We start from the raw sequence: 24946 nt of genomic DNA on the forward strand, positions 1-24946 counted from the left end.
TATATACATATTAATTATATATATGTTTTATAAAATGTATGGCCCAATTATTGCAGTCAGAACGTCAGCGATGAGAAAATCCAAGCTTCTTTAAAGGTCCAAATCGAGCGATTTAACTAGGTTTCCAAATTTGTTGATTAAGGTTTGGTTGGCTGCATACAATAACACATTGCTTCAATGTTCAATATGTGGTTTAAAAACTCGTTTGGTTTAGCTTGATAATCGCTGGTGATGTAGATGCTTTCGTCAACCAGCGTGATTAAAGACAGTCGTTACAATTTTTAGGATGTGCTGAATGAGCACGCTTCCCTGCACTTCCTATTAATGAAGTCAAACCTTTGGTGGTAGTAACAAAGCTTAAAATTAGGTACTGCCCAACCGTTATTTCCAGAATTATGCGATTTATCAGAATATCGTATGCTGTTTATGCCTTGATACACTTACCTTTTTTTTTTAAGTTATTTAATTCTTGGGACAAAAAACCTATCGAATTACATCTATTATAGTCCCAGCATGCTCGACTGTGTTTACAGCATTATCCAAAGGCCAAAGTAGAAGCAGTCGTCAGGTTCTGGCGTCAGGACTTGCAGCCATCTTGTTGTTTTGGTTCTCGTTGCCGGTGAAACTAAGTCTTCTTGGAATCACTAATCGGTGAGAAGTTTCTGCTAGCCTTATGCGTACAATTATCAAAATTCAGCGAAGCGAGAGCGTTTGAAAGGATTTCCTAATTATGTTTCTTACTTAGCGTATCTTGACAGATTTTAGTTCTTGCCAGCGCTACTACAGGAATCATACGGTTTGAAATAGCTTTTAAACCTGACTATCACCACCTCGCTTACACGACCTTTAGCTGTTCTTTCATGCTAAAAAAAAAACAAGATAGAACGCTATAGTCGGGTTCCCCGACTATCTGATACCCGTTACTCAGCTGGTAAAAGTGCGAAGGGAAATTACAACACTGACCGTTTTTGGCGGTTTGTGGGCGTTAGAGTGGGCGTGGCAAAAAGATTTTTGGTATATAGAGTTATATTTACAAGACAAACAACAACGTGAAAAAATTTCACAACATTTTTCAAAAGTATGGGCGTGGCAGTTTTGGGCGGTTTGTGGGCGTTAGGGTGGGCGTGGCAAAAAGTTTTTCTGCAGATCGATAGAAACTTACAATACTAATAAGAAAATGAAAAAATATCAATTCATTTTTCAAAAGTGTGGACGTGGCAGTTTTGGGCGGTTTGTGGGCGTTAGAGTGGGCGTGGCAACATGAATCGACAAACTTGCGCTGCGTCTATGTCTCTGGAGTCTGTTTGCTTATTCTCAACTTTCTAGCTTTTATAGTTCCTGAGATCTCGACGTTCATACGGACGGACAGACAGACGGACAGACAGACGGACAGACAGACAGACGGACGGACAGACGGACATGGTCAGATCGACTCGGCTATTGATCCTGATCAAGAATATATATACTTTATATGGTCGGAAACGCTTCCTTCTGCCTGTTACATACTTTTCAACGAATCTAGTATACCCTTTTACTCTACGAGTAACGGGTATAATGAACTTCCTAATATCACTAAGTAAAGAATATATTTTTGTATTATTTTTGTATTTTATTTCGGATAAAATATTGGATAGTGTTATGTAATATATAACGTTCGCATACATATCTATTGCTTTTACAGTAACTATCTGATCGACTGAACTCGACTATAGCGTTCTCTCTTGTTATTCTCTTTTTTTAACAAAAATACGGAATTTACCAATGTGCCTCGTAGAGTAAAACAGGCAGAAGGAAGCGTTTCCGACCATATAAAGTATATATATTCTTGATCAGGATCAATAGCCGAGACGATCTGGCCATGTCCGTCTGTCCGTCCGATTCAAACCACCCAAAACTGCCCCTCCCACATTTTTATACCCGTTACTCGTAGTTTAAAAAGGTTTTGATATTTTTTCTTTTTTGTATTAGTCTTGTAAATTTCTACCGATTTGCCAAAAAACTTTTTGCGACGCCCACTCTAACGCCCACAAACCGCCAACAACTGTCAATGTTGAAATTTCTCCTTCGCACTTCCACTAGCTGAGTAACGGGTATCAGATAGTCGGGGAAGTCGACTATAGCGTTCTCTCTTGTTATTCTCTTTTTTTAACAAAAATAAATAAAATATCATGTTAGGCAAGATGCTTTCTTTAGCAATATTTTAAAATATTATCAACAACCAAAGTTTGTAGCTTTAACATGTATTTCAATTTTAAAGCAACCGTTTTTCAATATGAATATGTATTTAAATATTTTTTGAAATACTAATTATATAAAGTTGCAGTTAATTTGCGCAAAACATTCAAGAAACATTACAAGCTGTTTTTGATAATTTTACAAGCTGTTCTTGATAAGAGGGAGATATCTAAAAAAATTTTGCAATTATGATACATAATGATAATGATTTATTAATTTAACAGTGCGCTTTTAAACTAAACTGTATTTATCAAATGTAAAAGCAATGTGACATATTTCAAAATCAGTTTTATATCTTATAAAATACTAAAGGTCTCAAAAGGCGGGGACATCCTATTGGAACTTGGACATCAGTGACTATGTATCTCCATAACTTGTGGTCTTTTACTCAATTTGGAGTCAATGAAGCCGAGCCTTAAATATAGTGAGGGTCTAGTGGCCTGAATACAATTAATGGGTTATATCTTAACAAGGCTGTCCAAATATGAATTGCAACATTGATAGGTCCACAGCTTAAAAAGCAAGGCTTCCGATCTCCTTTCAACGCTGGACATGCCAAACAATTATTAGAAAATGAGGTGGCCGCCTGTGGCGGTATCGTCAGCGAATGTGGATGTTGTCAACTGGTGGTCTGTTGGGATGTCTGCCGTGTGCAGGGTATATAGAATTGGGCCCAGAATTGGGCACTCCAGCTTCTATGGTACAATCGCTTGAAGTTCTTGAACTGCATCTGACCGCGAACACTCGTTGGTATAGGTAAGAATTTAGAAGCTTATGTATGTTTTGAGGTAGCAGTTTAATTATTTTAAACATAAGGCCATCCAACCATACCCTTTCGAATGCTTGTGCATCGTCTAAGAATAAAGCTGTGCAATATTCTCGATGTTCAAAGGCAGAGCGAATTTCTGTTGTGATGCGGTTAACCTGCTCATTAGCTCCATGTTTTGCCCTAAAACCAAATTGATGCGATGGGAGTGTATTGAGTGTTTTGAGGTGGGGACTGATACGTACAAGCAGCGTTTTTTCAAATAACTGGGACAGACAGCTAAGTAAACTTATTGGCCTGTATGATGATGGCTGTGATTTGTCTTTCCCAGGATTAGGGATCATAATTATGATTGATTTCTTCCACTTCTGAGGGAAGTATCCAATTTTAGTGATTGCGTTGAAGAGCAAGCGAATTTGTAGAACTGCACACATTGGGAGCTTGATGATCATTTTCGGGGTTATTAAGTCGAAGCCAGGTAATTTTCCAGTCTTCAGTTGCTCTTTAATGACTTTCGTTATTTCGCTGGGCTGAAATTCGATGGGATCTTGTGGTGTCAAGTCAGATGCAGTTGAGGGTGGGAGAGTGAATGAGTTAGTGGCTGGATTTGGTTGGAAAACTTTTTTGAGATGATCAGCGAAGGCCCTTGCTCTGTCCGTGTCACTGCTCCTGCCACTCCCTTCGAAGTCGTCGTTTTTTAAGCACTAGCAGTTCAGTATTTCGACTTGTCATGTTAAACTTTATATTGCGTGCGTGCGTGACTTGTGGAGAGTACTCTTTTGCTGCAGCGACTAGTGTTGATTCCAGGTCACCAGTAAACTGATCAATGTCTTGCTCGTTTTCCAAAGGTCGGTATGGGAAGAAACATATTTTTTGTACCTCTCCCAGTTGGTCTTTTGGCTTATAAGCCTATACGGCCGCTCGATGTGTTGCAGTTGGTGCAAAAGATGAAAGAGTACCGGACAGTGATCAGAGGAACGTTCTGGAAGTGCCTCAGCTGTAATCATTGATTGGGATATCCTTTTGGTGATGGCGAAGTCAATCAGATCTGGAAGCTTCTTAGGATCTGCTGGCCAGTATGTAGGCGATCCCGGGGAAACATAATTAAGTTTGCTTTGCGGTTTAATGATTGCGTTGTACAGCTGTTTTCCTTTAGGGGTCGCTATCCGAGATCCCCAGTACATGTGCTTGGCATTCCAGACGCCAGTTCCAACAAACTTTTCATCAAGCGAGTCGAAAAGTGTTGAGAATTTGTCCTCAGAGATTGTGAAGCGTGGTGGGCAATAGAAAGTTGCCAGAGTGAGAGCACCGATATCGCATTCGAGGCTTATAGCGGTAGATTGTAGGTAATCTTCTTGCCAGTTACTAAAAAAGTGGTGCTTAATTTTCGATCGTATAAGTATGCCAGTACCTCCATGGGTTTTGCCATTCGGGCGATTTGTAAAGTAGAATTTATATTCTGGTATTTGGAAATTATACTTTTCAGTAAGGTGAGTCTCTGAGAATAGCATAACATCAATCTTTATGTAGGCTTCAACGCCAATTGGCTGCTGTTGCATGTTCTCGTGAGTGTTGTTAGTTATTTGAACGCTGGCAGTGTCTGCTGTTGGTGCATGGATCCCTGATTTCAGCGCACTTGCAAAGGAAAAATTTGGTACTGTACGGTGGCTGGCAGGCGAAGGGATGTTAGTCGGTTCCACTACTTTGTGAATTATTGGTGTGGCTCGATCTCGAGCTGAAGCCACTCGTTTGTTTATACGACTCTTCTTTCTTGTAAACAATGCATCCTCGCAAGTTGGCGGTGTGTTCTTCGCCACAGTTGCTGCATAGTTTTATTGAACTGTCGTCTTTGTTCTTAGGACAGTTTGCGGTACTGTTAGCATCACTGCAGACGACGCAGATGGATTTTAGGGTGCATTATGCTTTTGTGTGGCCATATTCTTGCACAGGTTGCCTGCGCTTATGTGGCTCTTCGACGGTTATTCTTCGGTGTAGTAAATACTGTAGTTTATATATAGGATGTTCTTCATTTTTGTTGTTCTTCTGACTCGATGGCTCCAGTTCGACTTTAAAGAGTGCCTGCGGTTCTTTGTTTCTGTTAAGGATGTTGATCACCGTTTTGGCGTTGAAGCTTTTCTCCTTTAGTGCCGCGATAATTTCGGAAGTGGTCACTGATGACTCTATCCCTTTAATGACAACCTGCAGTTCCCAGCTTCTTCCCAGCTTCGTCCAGGTACTTGGTCACTGATCGATGACTTGCCTTATCCTGAGTCTGCATTTTCGTTTCTTGTATGTTGCCCTTAGTACGAGGTATAACATGGAACTTGTTTTTTCCGATAATTGCAGCTAGTTTGTTAACCAGCGCACTTGAGGTTTTCTCCCCTATGTATATTGGTGGTGGCTTAAAATTCTTCGGCTCCTGCTCATTGATTGGATGCACTTCGCAGTCATCAAGTAGTGCAAACATATTCGAGCTTGTTATACCCGTTACTCGTAGAGTAAAAGGGTATACTAGATTCGTTTAAATGTATGTAACAGGCAGAAGGAAGCGTTTCCTATATATATAATACAAATAAGTATATATATTCTTGATCAGGATCAGTAGCCGAGTCGATTTGGCCATGTCCGTCTGTCCGTCCGTTTGTCCGTCCGTCTGTCCGTCCGTCTGTCCCTCTGTCCGTCCGTATGAACGTCGAGATCTCAGGAACTACAAAAGCTAGAAAGTTGAGATTAATCATACAGACTCCAGGGACATAGACGCAGCGCAGAGGGCGTGGCAAAAAGTTTTATGGCAAATCGATAGAAATTTACAAGACTAATACAAAAATTAAAAAATATCAAAACATTTTTCAAAAGTGTGGGCGTGGCAGCTTTGGGGGGTTTGTGGGCGTTAGAGAGGGCGTGGCAAAGAGTTTTTTTGGCAAATCGTTAGAAATTTACAAGACTAATGCAAAAATGAAAAAATATCGAAACATTTTTCAAAAGTGTGGGCGTGGCAGTTTTGGGCGGTTTGTGGGCCTTAGAGTGGTCGTGGCAACATGAATCGAAAAACTTGCGCTGCGTCTATGTTCCTGGAGTCTGTATGATTAATCTCAACTTTCTAGCTTTTGTAGTTCCTGAGATCTCGACGTTCATACGGACGGACAGACGGACGGACAGACGGACATGTCCATATCGACTCGGCTACTGATCCTGATCAAGAATATATATACTTTATATGGTCGGAAACGCTTCCTTGTGCCTGTTACATACTTTTCAACGAATCTAGTATACCCTTTTACTCTACGAGTAACGGGTATAATGAGGAAAACATTCGGAATGGCCATTATTTTTTATTTTTTAAGTGCAGTTTAAAAAACGACACTATCGATAGTATCGAATGACGTCACTATCAAAAGTTTCTATGCTCTAGTTTATCACTGGTGGCTAAAACATGAATGCTTTATCTAGCGGCATGTACCACCGGTGGTAAAAAAAAATAGAGACATTAGACAACCCCCAGATGGTGCATAATACAACAAACTGCGCCGTCCATTATACAGAGATTAGTCAGAGTGCTAGGAGTTTAATCCGCAGGTCACCAAGACTCCGGAATTTTGAATATGCGATAATATTAAAGTGTTTTTCATAAATTAAGTAGGCAAAATAAAATTAATAAACTTTTATTAATAAATAAGACATGAATTTAGATAAGTTTATTTAATGAAGATTTAATGAAAATCTAATGGTAAAAAATACTGAAAATCAATAGAAATTTCTCTCTTTTCAAAATTGTTGGGGTTTTTCTTAATATAAGTGATAAAAATTGATGAATAGTTTAATTTTTTACTAATTAAAATCTACATAAAATAAGTGAATTATATAGATGATTTTGCATTGTTTTGGTGCTGTTATTGTAATAGTTTGTCATACTGATTAATCCTTAAGACATGCCAATGTTAAAATCATCTGTAGTATTCATACAAATTGAGTGGTGAGCAAGTTCTAGAGATGAATACTTTCTGGTGACTTACTGATTTAAAAAAAAAAAGGACCGCATTAAATAATAATACATATTCATTTGAGGTCATTTACAGAGCTGCATTGTAGCAAAAGAAGTTTCACATCTATCACAAAAAAAAAATATCGTTTCGCAATGTAATGTATTTAACAGTACTAAGCAACCTTAATATTGTGGCTTTCCTGTTATGGAAATATATTTCCTTGTGTGAACAGGTCTTTAACAGAGTGATTGTGTTTTTTTTTTGCCTTTCTAGTGAGCATTGTAAGAGCTGTTTTACAAGCGAACGACGTATAACTTTCTTGCAATCGTGAACTGCTAACTATTTGCATGTTGCGTTAGTAACAGGGTGGGGCTGCATAGAGCTCTTAATGTTTATTTATTATAACAAGAACTAAGGAGCCTCCAACAAATCAACCCCCGCTAGGATAGTAAACTCGACGTAAATCAACTTTAACCATTATTTGAAATTACGTCAGTTTCGGATAAAACTGACACCTGCACAAAACTATAAACGTGTATCCATTTATACTAAATATTTCCTTAGGTTAAACCAATCAATTCATGGAGCAAATTTCTACTGTGTCTGGCAACGCCAACCCTGCTACAGTTTCTGCCAAAAGGGGGACGCAACAAGGTCGCAAAAAGTCTGGGCCCAAGTTCGAACTATCTGATGCCCAAAAATCCGACATTAAGGAGGCCTTTGATCTATTTGACAACGAAGGCACGGGCTACATTGAGGTAAAGGAACTTAAGGTGGCGATTAGGGCTCTGGGATTCGAGCCAAAAAAAGAGGAGATTAAAAGGATGATTTCCGACATAGACAAGGATTGCAGCGGACGTATTGCATTTAACGTCTTTCTGCAACTAATGACTATAAAGATGGCTGAAAAGGATACTAAGGAAGAGATACTTAAAGCTTTTCGGCTTTTCGATGACGACGAGACTGGAAAAATCTCCTTTAGAAATCTAAAGAGGGTAGCTCGCGAACTTGGTGAAACACTGACCGACGAGGAACTACGAGAGATGATAGACGAAGCCGATTTGGACAATGACGGAGAGGTAAATCAAGACGAATTTCTGCGAATCATGAAGAAGACCAGTTTGTATTAAAAAGCTATATCATAGCTGTATTTGAATATATTTCGTGTTTTTCTGCCCATGAAACATGCAAGACATGTGGATTTACACTTTAAACAACAAAGAATAATTCACAAAATAATTTGCAGTTCTAGTCATTAATTATTAATGAGCTAGTTTGATAGATAATTTGTAATTATACATATGAATACTAACAGCAAACAAATTTGTCATCTTGTTTTGAATATAAAAAAAAATACTTCTTCCCTAGGTATGATAAAGAAACGCAGCAAAATCAAATCACTTGTGCAAACATTTCTGATATCAAATTCCCTGACGATAAATAGTAACATTTAAAATAAAATGTATAAGAAATAATTATTAATTTCCATTAGTTAACAATTATAGTTTTTTACAGCTTTTTGCTAAAATCGAAACTAAGTGTGCCACTTAAGTCTTGATAAAACAGCCGATTTAAACTTCTAATCGAAACAACTTTTTTATTTATTAACGTAAGAAAAAAATTAATGGCGAGTTTGCTTTATGTTACATTTTTTTGTATTGCTGAGTATTTTTTAATCACAGACTTTGACAAAATGAGTGTAGTGTTGAAAATTAAAAAATAAATGACCGTATAGTTGCAAAGTTTGGCCATTTATTTATGAACCACAAAATGTGCATTGAGATCCTGAAGAGAAATCTGAAACAAATCGCAGATTGCTTGGAATTGATTCGTCATTTTACTTTTATCATGATAATAACCCAAAGCACACGTCTTTTAAAACGCGCCTATTACAACATTCCTCATGTTTTGAAAACACCCCCGCAGAGTTCCAATCTAATTCCCAGTGAGCATTTGTGGAATAAATTTAAGCATAACTTAAGGGAGAAGGAAAAAGGAAGCTAATCAGATTCAAAAGCGTCCCTTTGTAAGGAGTGGGTGGAAATGGACCAATTCTATTTGGAAACTTAAGTTTCTTCAATGCCAAGACGACTTAATGAAGTCATCAAGATAAAGGATATACCACAAAATATTAATTTTTTGCTATAATTAACTTAATACATTTTTTATGAATGAACTATGAGTTGGTGCCAAAATTGCGTGTTAAATACCAAATGGAATTATTTTTTTTTTTTAATTGGTAACATAAAAATGTTCAACAACGCGCCAATAATTTTTTGTATACCGTTAATTAATAAGTTTTTTCGATTTTAAGTTTAAATAAGGTGGTATCAAGACTAAAGTGGCACACTCAATCTTGACTCTTTTGTTACATCGTCAAGTAATATATTGTCGATATCAAAAGTGTTACAAATTATGTTGGTATTAGTATAGCTCAATATCACCACTAAAAAACTAGAACACGAAGTTTTTTATAAACAATAAAGACAAAACAACAAGTAATAGAATCTTATACATTTTTAATCCGATTTTGGGAAGATTATTACTTAAACCGATATGTTTTTAAATTCGATAAATTAAATCGTATGCTAGTTCTAAATATTTTATTTTAAATATGGGATGTATTAGGAATTGTTTTTTGCATAAGTATGTAAAAATAATTTTATTAATAAATAAATGATTTATAAATTAATTAATAAATGAAAACATATACATATATTATATATATGAAAACAACTGGTGTGTTCATATTAAGAACATTTAATTATTAAAAATAATGAAGGAAACTTGCAATTTCAATTTGTTTTCCGACTAGTCCTATAGAAGCTACATGATAATGTTATCCGATTTTGATTTAATAAAAACCAAAATAGAATATTGTTAAACAAAAAAAAAATCCTAGACAAAGTAAAAAATTACCTTACTAATAAAAAAAGGCTATATCAATGTAAGTTGCCAGCGCCCACAAACCGCGCAAAACTGCCACGCCCACACTTTGGGAAAATGTTTTGATATATTTTTTATTAGTCTTGTAAGTTTTAATCGATTTTCCAAACAACTTTTTGCCATGCACACCCTAACACCCACAAACCACCCAATACTTTTACGTATGTATATTCTTGATCTCGATCAATAGTCGAGTCGATCTAGCCATATCCGTCTGTCCGTCCGTATGAACTATAAAAGCTAGAAAGTTGGCATTCAGCATGCAGAGTCCAGAGACATAGACGCAGCGCAAGTTTGTCGATTCATGTTGCCACGGTCACGAAACATAGTCTTCTTATATTTTTCACACGTCGCAAACTAAATAGTGACAATGACAATTATTCTAATATAAAGTCTTTTTTAAAAAATGTATTATGTATTATTATGTACATATTTTCGGCAATTATTATTTATATTATGTTGTATTCGAATAATTTTTATGTTATGGCAATGCAAAACTAGAGTTTTTACATGGTGGCAATTTATGAAAAATAATATTGATTTGAAGTCTAAGAACTTCTGAAATGAACGGCATATTTTGTCATTATACCCGTTACTAGTAGAGTAAAAGGGTATACTAGATTCATTGAAAAGTATGTAACAGGCAGAAGGAAGCGTTTCCGACCATACAAAGTATATATATTCTTGATCAGGATCATTAGCCGTGTCGACCTGGCCATGTCCGTCTGTCCGTATGAACGTTGAGATCTCAGGAACTATAAAAGTTGAGATTAAGCAATCCCAATGCAGAGACATAGAAGCAGCGCAAGTTTGTCGATTGATGTTGCCACGCCCACTATAACGCCCAAAACTGCCACGCCCACACTTTTGAAAAATGTTTTGATATTTTTTCACATTTTTGTTAGTCTTGTAAATATCTCTCGATTTGTCACGCCCACTCTAACGCCTACAAACCGGAAAAAACGGTCAGTGTTGAAATTTTTCTTCGCACCTCCACTATCTGAGTAACGGGTAGCGCGCCTCCCTCAGTTGGTCGAGGATGTAATTTATTCGTGGCATTAGATAGGAGTCCTTTATGGATTTTCCGTTTATCTGCCTGAAGTCAACGCACAGTCTCCATTTTCTCGTTTTCTTCTTCACCATGACTATGGGCGAGCTTTACTGATGCTATTTAAGTCCCTTTTCAGAAGTTCGTTGACCATTATGCAATGGTTATTATCTCTGCTTAATCGGTTTGTCATCCATGGATATCGTCTTCGGCTATGCTTGGTGTTCCGGCTATAGAGCGAAATTCCGCGAGCTCTGTTTCCAGGCATTTACTACTTCTGGTAGTAAAGGGTGGCTCATCTAGCATTGATCTCGCCGCACCTTCCATCTGCCAACCTTACTTGCCGTCTTATCCTTGCCGTAATCGTTCCTCGGGCAGCCAGCTTGTCCGCCAGTTCTTCACTTACGCAGATTGCCCCGAGTTGCCCCCGGGTGACGTTCAATTGTGTCTCTGGACAATGACTGGCAGCCTCCATAGGGCTGTTTTCCATCGCCTGGACTGGATCAGTGTGCCCAATTTTCCTGGGCCTGTAAGCCTAGTTCGTCTGCGTCCTCACACCTTCCACAGATGACCTGTGTTGCGGCTGGGGCTTTGATTTGGCTACATTTGTGTTCTTCCTTGTGCAGCTCTTCGTACCTGTCTGCCGCGGTCATGAGTGTTTCCTGGTTAACCATGTGGTAGTATTTCAACGCTATTGGTAGGTCTGGCGTGCAGTTCCCCCTGACAATCTCTAGCGTTTCCTTCTTTTCGTATCCCAGAGGCCTTATTAGGGTCTGCATCTCGACCATGTAGTCCTTGAATGGTTCCTTAAGCCCTTGCTTCCTTTGCCTCACCTTATCTGCAAGTTTCGCAAAGTATCCCCTGGGCAGGAAATATGCCTGAAAACCCTTTACGAACTCGGCCCAAGTCCTTCAGTGTTTGTTGTTGGAAATTAACCATTTCAGAACTTTTTCCCTGCATCAGTTCCGACATTGCTCAGGAAATAATGTTTAGGTCCAAGCCGTGCGCGTTTGAGGGTTTTTCTCCTCCGTCAAAACTGAAAGACCATTCTCCGACTTGTTTTGCGATTTTCGCGTAAACCGGTTGGCTGGGCCTGAAGAAAAAATGAGTTGGTAGCAGGATGTGGTCGGAATACAGTTTGTAAATGGTCAGCGAAGGCACTGGCGAAACCAGGCGCCAAAGGGACTTCGTTGTGGCATAATTGACGCTATTGGATTCTTTAGGTTTCTGTAAGCTCTTTACAAAGGGTGCTTAGTGGGAGAGAGTTGCTAGATATATAAACGTTGGCTGTTTTCTTCCTCTTGTTTAGGAGCATTGGTAAGCCTGCGTGTGGCTATTTTAACCATGTGCCTTGTAGTTTGTGTACTATTAGACTGCCACGCCCTTCGTAGGCGTCGTTTATTTACTACCAGGCGCTCGATTTCTCGGTTAGTTCTCATGTAGTTTGGTTTTGCATACGTCACTGGCGGGGTTGAAGTCTTTGCAGCCGAAAGTAGAATATTTTCAAGAGTGTCCGTTGACTTGTCTATATCCTCCTTAGAAGATAATGCCGACGTTAGTTCTATGTGTGATCAGACATACTTTTTATATCTCGGCCAGTTTGTTCTAAAATTTGTGAGTCTATAGGGTGGGTCGACTATGTGGGGGCGACTTAGCATATTTAGACCATGTTGCGGGGGCTTTTTTTAGGAATTGCAAAATCGATCAGGTCTGTGATTTTTCTTGGGTCTGCTGGCCAGTATGTAGGCCTTCCCGGGGATACATAGTCTAGGTTGTTTTTCGGCGTCACAAGTCGAGATCGCCAATGGGTGTGCTTGGCGTTATAGTTATCCGATGCGATGAATCTGTCACCTATTGTGTTAAAGAATTCCATGAATTGATCCTCAGAGATTAGAAAGCGTGGTGGGCAGTAGACTGCCGCTACAGTCATTGAACCATTGTTGAGTTGTAAGGATATGGACGTAGATTGTAAGTGGTTTTTGTCAAAATTGTTTAAGTAATGGTGTTCTATGCGATTTCTGATGAGTTTTCCAGTGCCTCCATGAGTTTACCATCTGAATGATTTATACCATAGAACAAGTATCCTGGTATATGAAAATTGTATTTATTTGTAAGGTGCGTTTCTGATTATAGCATTGCGTGGATGTTTTTTTCATTAATGAAGTTCTTTTGTAACGCCATTTGCGTTCCACAGCCATTATCGGGTTTTGAAGATACAAGTAGTTGTATTAAGATATTTATACCCGTTACTCGTAGAGTAAAAGGGTATACTAGATTCTCTGAAAAGTATGTAACAGGCGGAAGGAAGCGTTTCCGACCATATAAAGTATATATATTCTTGATCAGGATCAATAGCCGAGACGATCTGGCCATGTCCGTCTGTCCGTCCGTATTAACGTCGAGATCTCACGAACTACAAAAGCTAGAAAGTTCAGATTAAGCATACAGACTCCAGAGACATAGAAGCAGCGCAAGTTTGTCGATTGATGTTGCCACGCCCACTATAACGCCCAAAACTGCCACGCCCACACTTTTGAAAAATGTTTTGATATTTTTTCACATTTTTGTTAGTCTTGTAAATATCTCTCGATTTGTCACGCCCACTCTAACGCCTACAAACCGGAAAAAACTGTCAGTGTTGAAATTTTTCTTCGCACCTCCACTATCTGAGTAACGGGTAGCGCGTCTCCCTCAGTTGGTCGAGGATGTAATTTATTCGTGGCATTAGATAGGAGTCCTTTATGGATTTTCCGTTTATCTGCCTGAAGTCAACGCACAGTCTCCATTTTCTCGTTTTCTTCTTCACCATGACTATGGGCGAGCTTTACTGATGCTATTTAAGTCCCTTTTCAGAAGTTCGTTGACCATTATGCAATGGTTATTATCTCTGCTTAATCGGTTTGTCATCCATGGATATCGTCTTCGGCTATGCTTGGTGTTCCGGCTATAGAGCGAAATTCCGCGAGCTCTGTTTCCAGGCATTTACTACTTCTGGTAGTAAAGGGTGGCTCATCTAGCATTGATCTCGCCGCACCTTCCATCTGCCAACCTTACTTGCCGTCTTATCCTTATCCGTCTTATCCTTGCCGTAATCGTTCCTCGGGCAGCCAGCTTGTCCGCCAGTTCTTCACTTACGCAGATTGCCCCGAGTTGCCCCCGGGTGACGTTCAATTGTGTCTCTGGGCAATGACTGGCAGCCTCCATAGGGCTGTTTTCCATCGCCTGGACTGGATCAGTGTGCCCAATTTTCCTGGGCCTGTAAGCCTAGTTCGTCTGCGTCCTCACACCTTCCACAGATGACCTGTGTTGCGGCTGGGGCTTTGATTTGGCTACATTTGTGTTCTTCCTTGTGCAGCTCTTCGTACCTGTCTGCCGCGGTCATGAGTGTTTCCTGGTTAACCATGTGGTAGTATTTCAACGCTATTGGTAGGTCTGGCGTGCAGTTCCCCCTGACAATCTCTAGCGTTTCCTTCTTTTCGTATCCCAGAGGCCTTATTAGGGTCTGCATCTCGACCATGTAGTCCTTGAATGGTTCCTTAAGCCCTTGCTTCCTTTGCCTCACCTTATCTGCAAGTTTCGCAAAGTATCCCCTGGGCAGGAAATATGCCTGAAAACCCTTTACGAACTCGGCCCAAGTCCTTCAGTGTTTGTTGTTGGAAATTAACCATTTCAGAACTTTTTCCCTGCATCAGTTCCGACATTGCTCAGGAAATAATGTTTAGGTCCAAGCCGTGCGCGTTTGAGGGTTTTTCTCCTCCGTCAAAACTGAAAGACCATTCTCCGACTTGTTTTGCGATTTTCGCGTAAACCGGTTGGCTGGGCCTGAAGAAAAAATGAGTTGGTAGCAGGATGTGGTCGGAATACAGTTTGTAAATGGTCAGCGAAGGCACTGGCGAAACCAGGCGCCAAAGGGACTTCGTTGTGGCATAATTGACGCTATTGGATTCTTTAGGTTTCTGTAAGCTCTTTACAAAGGGTGCTTAGTGGGAGAGAGTTGCTCGATATATAAACGTTGGCTGTTTTCTTCCTCTTGTTTAGGAGCATTGGTAAGCCTTCGTGTGGCTATTTTAACCATGTGCCTTGTAGTTTGTGTACTATTAGACTGCCACGCCCTTCGTAGGCGTCGTTTATTTACTACCAGGCGCTCGATTTCTCGGTTAGTTCTCATGTAGTTTGGTTTTGCATACGTCACTTGCGGGGTTGAAGTCTTTGCAGCCGAAAGTAGAATATTTTCAAGAGTGTCCGTTGACTTGTCTATATCCTCCTTAGAAGATAATGCCGACGTTAGTTCTATGTGTGATCAGACATACTTTTTATATCTCGGCCAGTTTGTTCTAAAATTTGTGAGTCTATAGGGTGGGTCGACTATGTGGGGGCGACTTAGCATATTTAGACCATGTTGCGGGGGCTTTTTTTAGGAATTGCAAAATCGATCAGGTCTGTGATTTTTCTTGGGTCTGCTGGCCAGTATGTAGGCCTTCCCGGGGATACATAGTCTAGGTTGTTTTTCGGCGTCACAAGTCGAGATCGCCAATGGGTGTGCTTGGCGTTATAGTTATCCGATGCGATGAATCTGTCACCTATTGTGTTAAAGAATTCCATGAATTGATCCTCAGAGATTAGAAAGCGTGGTGGGCAGTAGACTGCCGCTACAGTCATTGAACCATTGTTGAGTTGTAAGGATATGGACGTAGATTGTAAGTGGTTTTTGTCAAAATTGTTTAAGTAATGGTGTTCTATGCGATTTCTGATGAGTTTTCCAGTGCCTCCATGAGTTTACCATCTGAATGATTTATACCATAGAACAAGTATCCTGGTATATGAAAATTGTATTTATTTGTGAGGTGCGTTTCTGATTATAGCATTGCGTGGATGTTTTTTTCATTAATGAAGTTCTTTTGTAACGCCATTTGCGTTCCACAGCCATTATCGGGTTTTGAAGATACAAGTAGTTGTATTAAGATATTTATACCCGTTACTCGTAGAGTAAAAGGGTATACTAGATTCGTTGAAAAGTATGTAACAGGCGGAAGGAAGCGTTTCCGACCATATAAAGTATATATATTCTTGATCAGGATCAATAGCCGAGACGATCTGGCCATGTCCGTCTGTCCGTCCGTATTAACGTCGAGATCTCACGAACTACAAAAGCTAGAAAGTTCAGATTAAGCATACAGACTCCAGAGACATAGAAGCAGCGCAAGTTTGTCGATTCATGTTGCCACGCCCACTCTAACGCCCACAAACCGCCCAAAACTGCCACGCCCACATTTTTTAAAAATGTTTTCATATTTTTCCATTTTTGTATTAGTCTTGCAAAATTCTATCGATTTGCCAAAAAACTTTTTGCCACGCCCACTTTAACGCCCACAAATTATTCTTGCAAAGTATTTTGCATGAACCTAATGAAGTCCTTCATGCTTTGCTGTAGGGATAGCATCATAGCTTCGATGCCACTTTGTTGAGTGTGTTGGATATTTGTCAATGTATGTTCGGAATGAGCAGTTTCTGTCGGTGGGGCGGGGACTTATCGTCCGGATTTTAAGGCGCTAGCGAAAGAAATTCTACAAGTAGTGCTTGGGACAGTTAAGGGTGGTTGAAACATCGCTTGCGGAGAGTAGAAATTGACTTTGTTGTATGTATGTGCTGTGGCAATACGTTTGCTTAGTCGGATCTTCAATTCTTTGTACTGTGGTTGGTTAAAAAAATGTCTCCTTTGTTCTATTAACATCGAAGAGGAAACCACGTCCTAATTCGAAGAGTCTTAATTTTATATTAACTTCTTAATATCTATGTTTTTAATATCTACGCTGTCGGCGTAGCTGCCCTCGACAATTCGTATATAGCGTGTATTTATGTATATGAAGTGTATAGCTGAGAAGCAGCGTTGAGAGAGTACGCGCATGTATATATCAGCGGTTGGTAAGCGTGGGATCGCTGACTCCGCACTTAAGCCGATTTGATTATGAGTGAGGTCTCATGTTACATATGCACTTGCGTTCTGCTGTGCATTACAACAAAGTGCTACAATGCATTGTAGGCATTTAGTATATTACGTAGACAATATATGCGCTCACTACACCTCCCTCGTTTTGAAAAATACGGAAATATAGTTGAGTTATTTTCTGATATAATTTTAGCTTAATTATACTATTATTGAAAAATTTCTTTTTATTTTTTAAAATTTTATTTCTACTTTTATTGTTAAAATGGAATAAAGTATATTTGTATATTAACAAAATAAATGCTTTAAGCCCATCTTTATGAACTAATTGTTCTTTATTTTTCAAGTTTTTAATTTTTACGTTAATTCTATTTTATATGCTTACTACTTCAAAAGGTCCTATATATAATATTTACTCTCTAGCTTATGACCTGTTTCGTTTTGTAAAAGTACTAGGCTGCCTACCTTTAATTCTACATCTCTATTTGTTTTATCGTAATCTAGCTTTCTATTCTATTTTGCGCAACTTCTAACATAAACTTTTGAGTAATCCTCTATGTTATATATAGGGTTGATTTTGTTTAAATTATTAAATTCAATAAACTGTCTTGATGATCCGCCAAAGACAAGTTCATAGGGGCAGTATTTGTGTACTGTTGATGGAGTTGTAATGAAACAATACGTGAAATAATTCAGCGTACATATTCATTGAATGTTCGATGACTTCTCTTCACTGTTCCCAAAGTTTGATGATGATGTGCTGTTGATTTGCTTTAGGTAATTAAATGCGTCATTGCATTCCTGAGTCCATTCAAATGAAACATTTTTTCTGCATAACCTGGTTAAATGACGAGAATGTCGTACACTATCCGCATCTGTGGGTAAAGGATAGTTATACCCGTTACTCGTAGAGTAAAAGGGTATACTAGATTCGTTGAAAAGTATGTAACAGGCAGAAGGAAGCGTTTCCGACCATATAAAGTATATATATTCATGATCAGGATCAATAGCCGAGTCGATCTGGCCATGTCCGTCTGTCCGTCCGTATGAACGTCGAGATCTCAGGAACTACAAAAGGTAGAAAGTTGAGATTAAGCATACTGACTCCTGAGACATAGACGCAGCGCAAGTTTGTCGATTCATGTTGCCACGCCCACTCTAACGCCCACAAACCGCCCAAAACTGCCACGCCCACAATATTGAAAAATGTTTTGATATTTTTTAATTTTTGTATTAATCTTATAAATTTCTATCGATTTGCCAAAAAACTTTTTTGCCACGCCCACTCTAACGCCCACAAACCGCCCAAAGCTGCTACGCCCACACTATTGAAAAATGTTTTGATATTTTTTCATTTTTGTATTAGTTTTATAAATTTCTATTGATTTGCCAAAAAACTTTTTGCCACGCCCACTCTAGCGCCCACAAACCGCCAAAAACTGTCAGTGCTGAAGACTCCTTCGCACTTTCACTAGCTGAGTAACGGGTATCAGATAGTCGGGGAACTCGACTATAGCGTTTTCTCTTGTTTTTAATGTAAACTGTAGTTTTATCTGCTAATCTTAATTTTTGTCTGTAAAAATTATTAATATTGGGTGCATAGTTCAGTAAGCTGTGTCTTGAACAGCTCTGGGAATTTAAGTTTACTTAGTACTTCGCTACTTCTGGTGGGGTATTTGATATTGTCTTTAAATAGTTCGTTATCTCTTATCGATTCAAACCTTACCTGGGGTTTTTCTATTTTAACTATTTTATTTGTTGTGTTTAATATTCGGACTATTGCAGTTTTACTTGCTACGACACTATTCGCTATTAATACCCCCGGGTGTATTTCTCGGTTAGGTATTAATACAGTATCTTGGTCAGTTTGTATTATGATTTTCCTCATAACTGCTGACCTAGCCGGTAATAATATTGAGTTATCAATATCACTGTGTACTAATGGTACGTGAATTTTGTACTTATTCGAAGATGGGTTTATTAAAAATGTATCGTTTTGATAATCTATCTGACAATAAAATTTTCTAATAAAGTCGAGTCCAATGATTCCATCACAAGGTATGGGGAGTTCATTATGGACTCTTTGGAAGTCGTGCTCTATTATAAAATTGTCAAAAAGTAAATCAATTGAAGCTTGTCCAATTGATTGAATAGTTTCCTGTTCTATGCCTGTTATGTTTGTTTTGTTACTTTTATTTACTTTGTATTTATAATTGTATTTTAGCAACGATATATTTGCTCCTGTATCTACTAATAGTGTCAAGGATTTATTGTTATTATTAATTCTTATTTTAATTAGACTACTGAGGCTTAGATTTATATTGAATACCTTCACTGCTGTTGGTTGCTCAAGGGGGCTACTTGGTTTTCCGAGCTACTCTGGGTAACTCTTACTTGAGTACGCTGATTATTCCCTCTATTTAAGTTGCCTCTATATAGGGAGTTTCCTCTGCCATTATATTGGCCACCTCGGGAGTTTCCTCTGCTATTATTATTATTTAAATTGTTATAACGATGGCCGTCTCTGTAATAAGGGCGGCTACCTGAATTATAACGACCGCGGTATGTACCGCGCTGAATCTGATTTTGGTAGAAAAAAACAGTGTTGGAATGTCCAGTTGCCTCTGTGCAACTGTCTATAAATTTAGATATGGCATCGTTCATGCTGTTAAACGTCCCTGCTTGCATGATAATTTTTACCTTCCCAATCGAGCAATTCTTTGTCATTGCCTTGACGGCTTGGGTGGTACTGTATTTATTTGCTAGTTCTGGATTCAATCCATCACTAATATAAGCACCTTCTAGAGCTTTTGTTAATTGCTCAACCTCTTGCGTGTAGAGGTTGGCTGTTTTGTTCTTTTGCTGCAGGTTTAGCAATTTTGCAGAGAGTACCTCAACAGATTCTTCCTTAACTGTTCTCGATAGTTTATCTTTTATTCCCTGTATTGTTCTTTCTGTGGTAATGAGATTCCTAGCATGACCTTTTTGTTTGGTCTTAATGACATTTACTGGTAAAGTCTCATGTTCTCCTTTTATCGAATCTAACAGGTCCACAGCGTCTTTGAAACCCTGTAGGTTTTCGGCCTGGCCGTCGTACTCAAATAATAGAGACGAGGCTGTCTTTAGGAAATCTACTACTGATTGTGCCATCTTGTTTTATATTTTACTGTCTGTTGGCTTACTATCTCTTTCCTCAGCAATTATTTAATGTATTTGGAACTAATACCTGAAACTTGTTCCTTTGTGACACATATAATATTTTCTCTCTTAAATAGATATTATATCTCTTACTTGTGTCTGTTGTAACGAAAAAAATTTCGTATTGTGGTCAAGTATTATGACACGGACCTTGTTATATATAGTGTTCTTAAATAGCTTAAAGGGCATTTATTTCATTGTTTTTTTTCAAATTAAATTTAGTTGTTGTACTCATTACATTTCAACAATCAATTTTTATTAGTTCTGACATTTTTGTGATTTAATTACTTTTTGAAGCTTTTGACATGACAGGTTTAGGGTTGTTTACTAGGGTTAGACATTTTTTTATTTGTTTTTGCTTTTTTTATTGCCTTTCAGCACTCAAACTCTGTCTAAATCATTAGCTCTGCTTATATATCTTTTCTTAGGGCATTTATTATGCATTTTATGAAATTTATAGCATATATTGAACAACATAATTATTGTCATAATGATCAAACAGATTATTATAATATCTAGGTTTAAAGGTACAACTTCAACCTTGTTGATTACATTAGCAGTGGAGTCCACTGACTTAACATCAACTAGACCCGTTTAAAAAGAAGTTTTCTCCTAATACAGTTTTTTCTGAATATATTGGGGTGGATATAATTTACTTATAGAATTGTTAAATGGCATTTACTTATTTGTTTTGATGTGCTTTCATATCTATTTTGTCTTCTATTTTTATTCTTCTATTTTTTTTTTGTGTTTTACAGTTTTCTTCCTATTGCTTCGCATAGCTTTACGGGCTATACTTCTTACCAGGCAACTCGATTGTCGCTGGGTATTACAAACATTAGTTCATAGTGGGTATACATGGTTTGTTTTTCAAACATCTAGACATTTTCATAGAGGGGATTGTTTTCCAGCGGTGTCCCGATGTTGTACTCCGCTACTCGGCTCATCCAGGTCATCTGGGGTGCTTTGCTGTCTTCTTTGGGAATCCAGTCGTTGACACAGTGGACGGATAGTTCACCGCGTTTACTTCTTTTCACAATCCAGTCGTTGACGCAGTGGACGGATAGTTCAGCGCGTTTACCTCTTCTGACAGTCCAGTTAATTAGAAGTTTGCGCTCTTTTCGCTATGCAGCTATACTCGCAGTATGGTGAATATGCAAGCCCCTCGCAGTCTGCGGGGCATTTCTTTATTAGTTTTGGTATTAGTTTTTTCACATCCGCTGTTTGCTTAGTCGCACCAACTGTTTTTATGTTGTTGGCGTTCGTGCCCGCGCTGTGATTTCTGATTTTGTTATCTAAAACTGAATCGATATGTTCGAGTTCAGCATGAAGTTTTAAGGGGGAATTACAGCCTTCAGTGTTTTCAAAATTTGAGACTTTCGAGTTCTCAATCTGCTTTTCAAACCGCTGCGTCTCTTCTTCGGTCCTTCGTTCATTGTTATTATTATTGTTTTTTTTTACAACACTTCACAACACGTATTATTGAATATTTTTATTATTAATTGAGGCTCCTGCCTCACGGTTGGTTAAAAAAATGTCTCTTTTATTCTATTAACATCGAAGAGGAAACCACGTCCTAATTCGAAGAGTCTTAATTTTATATTAACTTCTTAATATCTATGTTCTTAATATCTACGCTGTCGGCGTAGCTGCCCGCGACATTTCGTATATAGCGTGTATTTATGTATATGGAGTATATAGCTGAGAAGCACCGTTGAGAGAGTACGCGCATGTATATATCAGCGATTGGTCACCGTGGGATCGCTGACTCCGCACTTAAGCCGTTTTGATTATGAGTGAGGTCTCATGTTACATATGCACTTGCGTTCTGCTGTGCATTACAACAAAGTGCTACAATGTGTATGATCGCCATTTAGTATATTACGTAGACAATATATGCGCTAACTACAGTACACCATACATCCTCTGTTGTTTGCAGTATGTTTTTCCCCGCAGTTACTGGGGCAGTTAGTGGTACTATGAGGTTCTCTGCAGACAAAACATATGGACTTAAGGGTGCAGTATGGCGGATTCTTGGCAATTAGTACATTGAACTAAATTGATACGTTTGTGCGGCTTCTCCACGGTGGTCGTCTAATGTAGCAAGTATTGTAGATTGTATAGTGGATGCACTTCGTTTTTCTTTAGTCCCTGGACCTCTGGTTCGAGTTCTATTTTAAATAGTGGCTGCGGAACTTTGTCTTTGTTTAAAATATTATTAGCTGTTTTTGCAGAAAAGTTTTTGACCTTCAGAGCCTAAATTATTTCGGCAGGTGTCACGGTTGCTTCAATGCCCTTAAGTACAACCTGAAGCCCTTTGCAAATTTTTAGTTGTCAGTTTCTCAGTTTGAATCCGTAGTTTTGTTACATGAATATTTCCTTTTTTAAGCGGGATAAAGTGGAATTTCCTATCACCAACCAATGCAACCAGTTTATTTACAAGTGCGTTTGTCTTTTCTCGTATGAATATAGGTGGAGGACTCGTCTTTTTTGGTTTCCCTACCGTTATTTCGTTGGGTTGATCGGTTGCAGAATCAGCCAAGATAGCATTTGAATTGTTTACTGCAGAGTTTTCATTGCCGTTGTTGGCTCGATTGATTTTGGGTTAATTAACCGCCCTATTGTTTTGCGGGCTGTGTTTTCTCTTGATTTGGATGTAGCGATCCATGACAGTCTGCGCAGTCGAAATCGTCTTCTGCTTTTGTTTTGGTTCTTCTTAGCGTGCATTATTGTTGTTGCCAATGGTCGGTGTTACTGAATTATTTACAGCTGGCACAGCGATAATCAGTTGCGCCGCTGACGAAGTTGTTGTTGTGGTAGCAGTGACAGTTGCTAGTAAGGTCACTGCACCTGGTATTGCAATGTTATAATTACCTGGAATGGTCGTTTGGCGCTGCGAGGGGAGCGGGATAGGAGAGACGGTCTCTTCGCTTAACGACTTCTGGGCCGAAGCAGGCAGAGAGGGCGAGCAAGAACGTGGTCTGTCGTTCGCTGAGGTCAAAAGTTTATTTTTTGAGTTATTTGAAGATGAGGGTGAAGGTGAGGTGAATCGATCATCGATTTGCGAGACGAAAAAAAAGTATGCATTGCTGCGTTGTAAAGAGAGCCGGCGCTCGCCATGTTCAAATTGCACAGTGGTCTGGCTTATATGAGAAGAGCGGCCAAAAATACTTCTAGCAGACATATCGTTGTGAAATTTGTACTATAAGTTCTTTGAAAAAAAAGAATTGGAAAAAATCTAAAAAATGGGCGTGGTCATTAGTATTAACGCCCACCAAAAAGCAAAAACCAAAAAATACACCTAAAAGTATGCTTCAATTTTGTTAATATGAAAGAATATTATGAGGAATATTAAGACAAAAACAGGGCTGCAGCATTCTTTTGTGTAAGATAACTCAGCCGTCTGCAAAGTTCTGCAACTGAAATTTTTTAAAATATATCTATAAACATAGACAAATATTTTAAAATTAATTTCATCGTGCTATCAGGAGCACATCACTTTTGAAAAATGAGTTCTCTTAACATTTAATGCTCAAAAAGACACAGGAAAAAGTGCAGTTACAAGAAGCGTCTGTAGAAAACGGTAAGAAAAGAATGCACAGTGATTGCGCCCATAGGCCAAAAATCAAAAAAAAAAATTTCCAAATATTTACAAAAAGTAACCAGATTGTCTCTAAAGTGTCCAAATATGTGTATGCCAAGACCGTTTTGTCTTAACTCTAATGAGGCATTCTAAAAATAGAGTGTAAAGGGAGAACAATTGTTCATTTTTGCAGTACAGCGGAGTTTTGATTGCTTTTCGTCGCAACAAAAGTGAATTTCAAAGTGGTCAAACGTGCGATTGATAGGTCCAATTTTAATTATTTAAAATGAATTTTAAAGTTTCAGGTATTTACTTTAATAAATTCTAAATGTGAAAATCATTGAATTGATTTATCATATTTGGTGAATTTTTGATGGATTATACCTTTTTTGTGTATTATGTGAACGTAATTTTCCTAGTTTAGGTAAACTTTTAGATATATTGCCCCCTGATCCCCCCTTAATGAGTGCTATCACTGGATTTGTCAATGTTTTAAGGAAATAAAAATCGTAAGTCTAGCTGCAAATATTTGCAAACATTCGTGTAAACAATAATAAACTCAAGCTGTCTTGCAATCTTCAAGGTTAAGTTTTCGCCGTATTTTGCTGAATGTCCTATGTTTTTGTGATGTTTCTTTTGTAATCATCATTTGTGTTTGTCAATTATGTTTGTGTCAACAATTTTGCTTATTATATTTCTCCCCATTCTTTTCTTACCGTTTTCTACAGACGATTCTTGTAACTGCACTTTTTCCTGTGTCTTTTTGAGCATTAAATGTTAAAAGAACTCATTTTTCAAAAGTGATGGGCACCTAATAGCACGATAAAATTAATTTTAAAATATTGGTCTGTGTTTAAAGATATATTTAAAAAAAATTCAGCTGTAGAACTTTGCAGACGGCTCAGTTATCTTACACAAAAGAATGCTGCCGCCCTGTTTTTGTCTTAATATTCTTCACAATATTCTTTCATATTAACAAAATTGAAGCATACTTTTAGGTGTATTTTTTGGTTTTTGCTTTTTAGTGATAAGAATTGGAAAAAATCTAAAAAATGGGCGTGGTCGTTAGTATTTACGCCCACTAAAATGCAAAAACCAAAAAATACACCTAAAAGTATGCTTCAATTTTGTTAATATGAAAGAATATTGTGAAGAATATTAAGACAAAAACAGGGCGGCAGCATTCTTTTGTGTAAGATAACTCAGCCGTCTGCAAAGTTCTACAGCTGATTTTTTTTTAAAT

General features: G+C 38.3%; 2 protein-coding genes across 4 annotated transcripts; one reads left to right on the forward strand and one right to left on the reverse strand.

The window, feature by feature from the left end:
* The first annotated feature begins 7221 nt into the window (after positions 1-7221).
* LOC122613078 (caltractin-like) lies at positions 7222-8459 on the forward strand. 3 transcript variants are annotated; one of them, XM_043787066.1, is made up of 2 exons: positions 7222-7265; positions 7549-8459. In XM_043787066.1, the coding sequence occupies exon 2, from the start codon at positions 7566-7568 to the stop codon at positions 8112-8114; it is 549 nt and encodes a 182-aa protein (XP_043643001.1). In that variant the 5' UTR covers positions 7222-7265; positions 7549-7565; the 3' UTR covers positions 8115-8459. The 3 variants fall into 3 exon arrangements, with proteins under 3 accessions (XP_043643001.1, XP_043642999.1, XP_043643000.1); XM_043787064.1 differs by lacking the exon at positions 7222-7265 and adding an exon at positions 7272-7475; XM_043787065.1 differs by lacking the exon at positions 7222-7265 and adding an exon at positions 7272-7443.
* A 13957-nt stretch (positions 8460-22416) lies between these two features.
* On the reverse strand, positions 22417-23304 carry LOC122612745 (probable serine/threonine-protein kinase DDB_G0282963). Its single transcript, XM_043786557.1, is given in 1 exon segment — positions 22417-23304. A coding segment is annotated over 1 exon segment (888 nt).
* Between the last annotated feature and the right edge of the window lie 1642 nt (positions 23305-24946).

This window comes from Drosophila teissieri, chromosome 2R (genome assembly GCF_016746235.2).
Source record: "Drosophila teissieri strain GT53w chromosome 2R, Prin_Dtei_1.1, whole genome shotgun sequence".
Taxonomy (NCBI): Eukaryota; Metazoa; Arthropoda; class Insecta; order Diptera; family Drosophilidae; genus Drosophila; species Drosophila teissieri.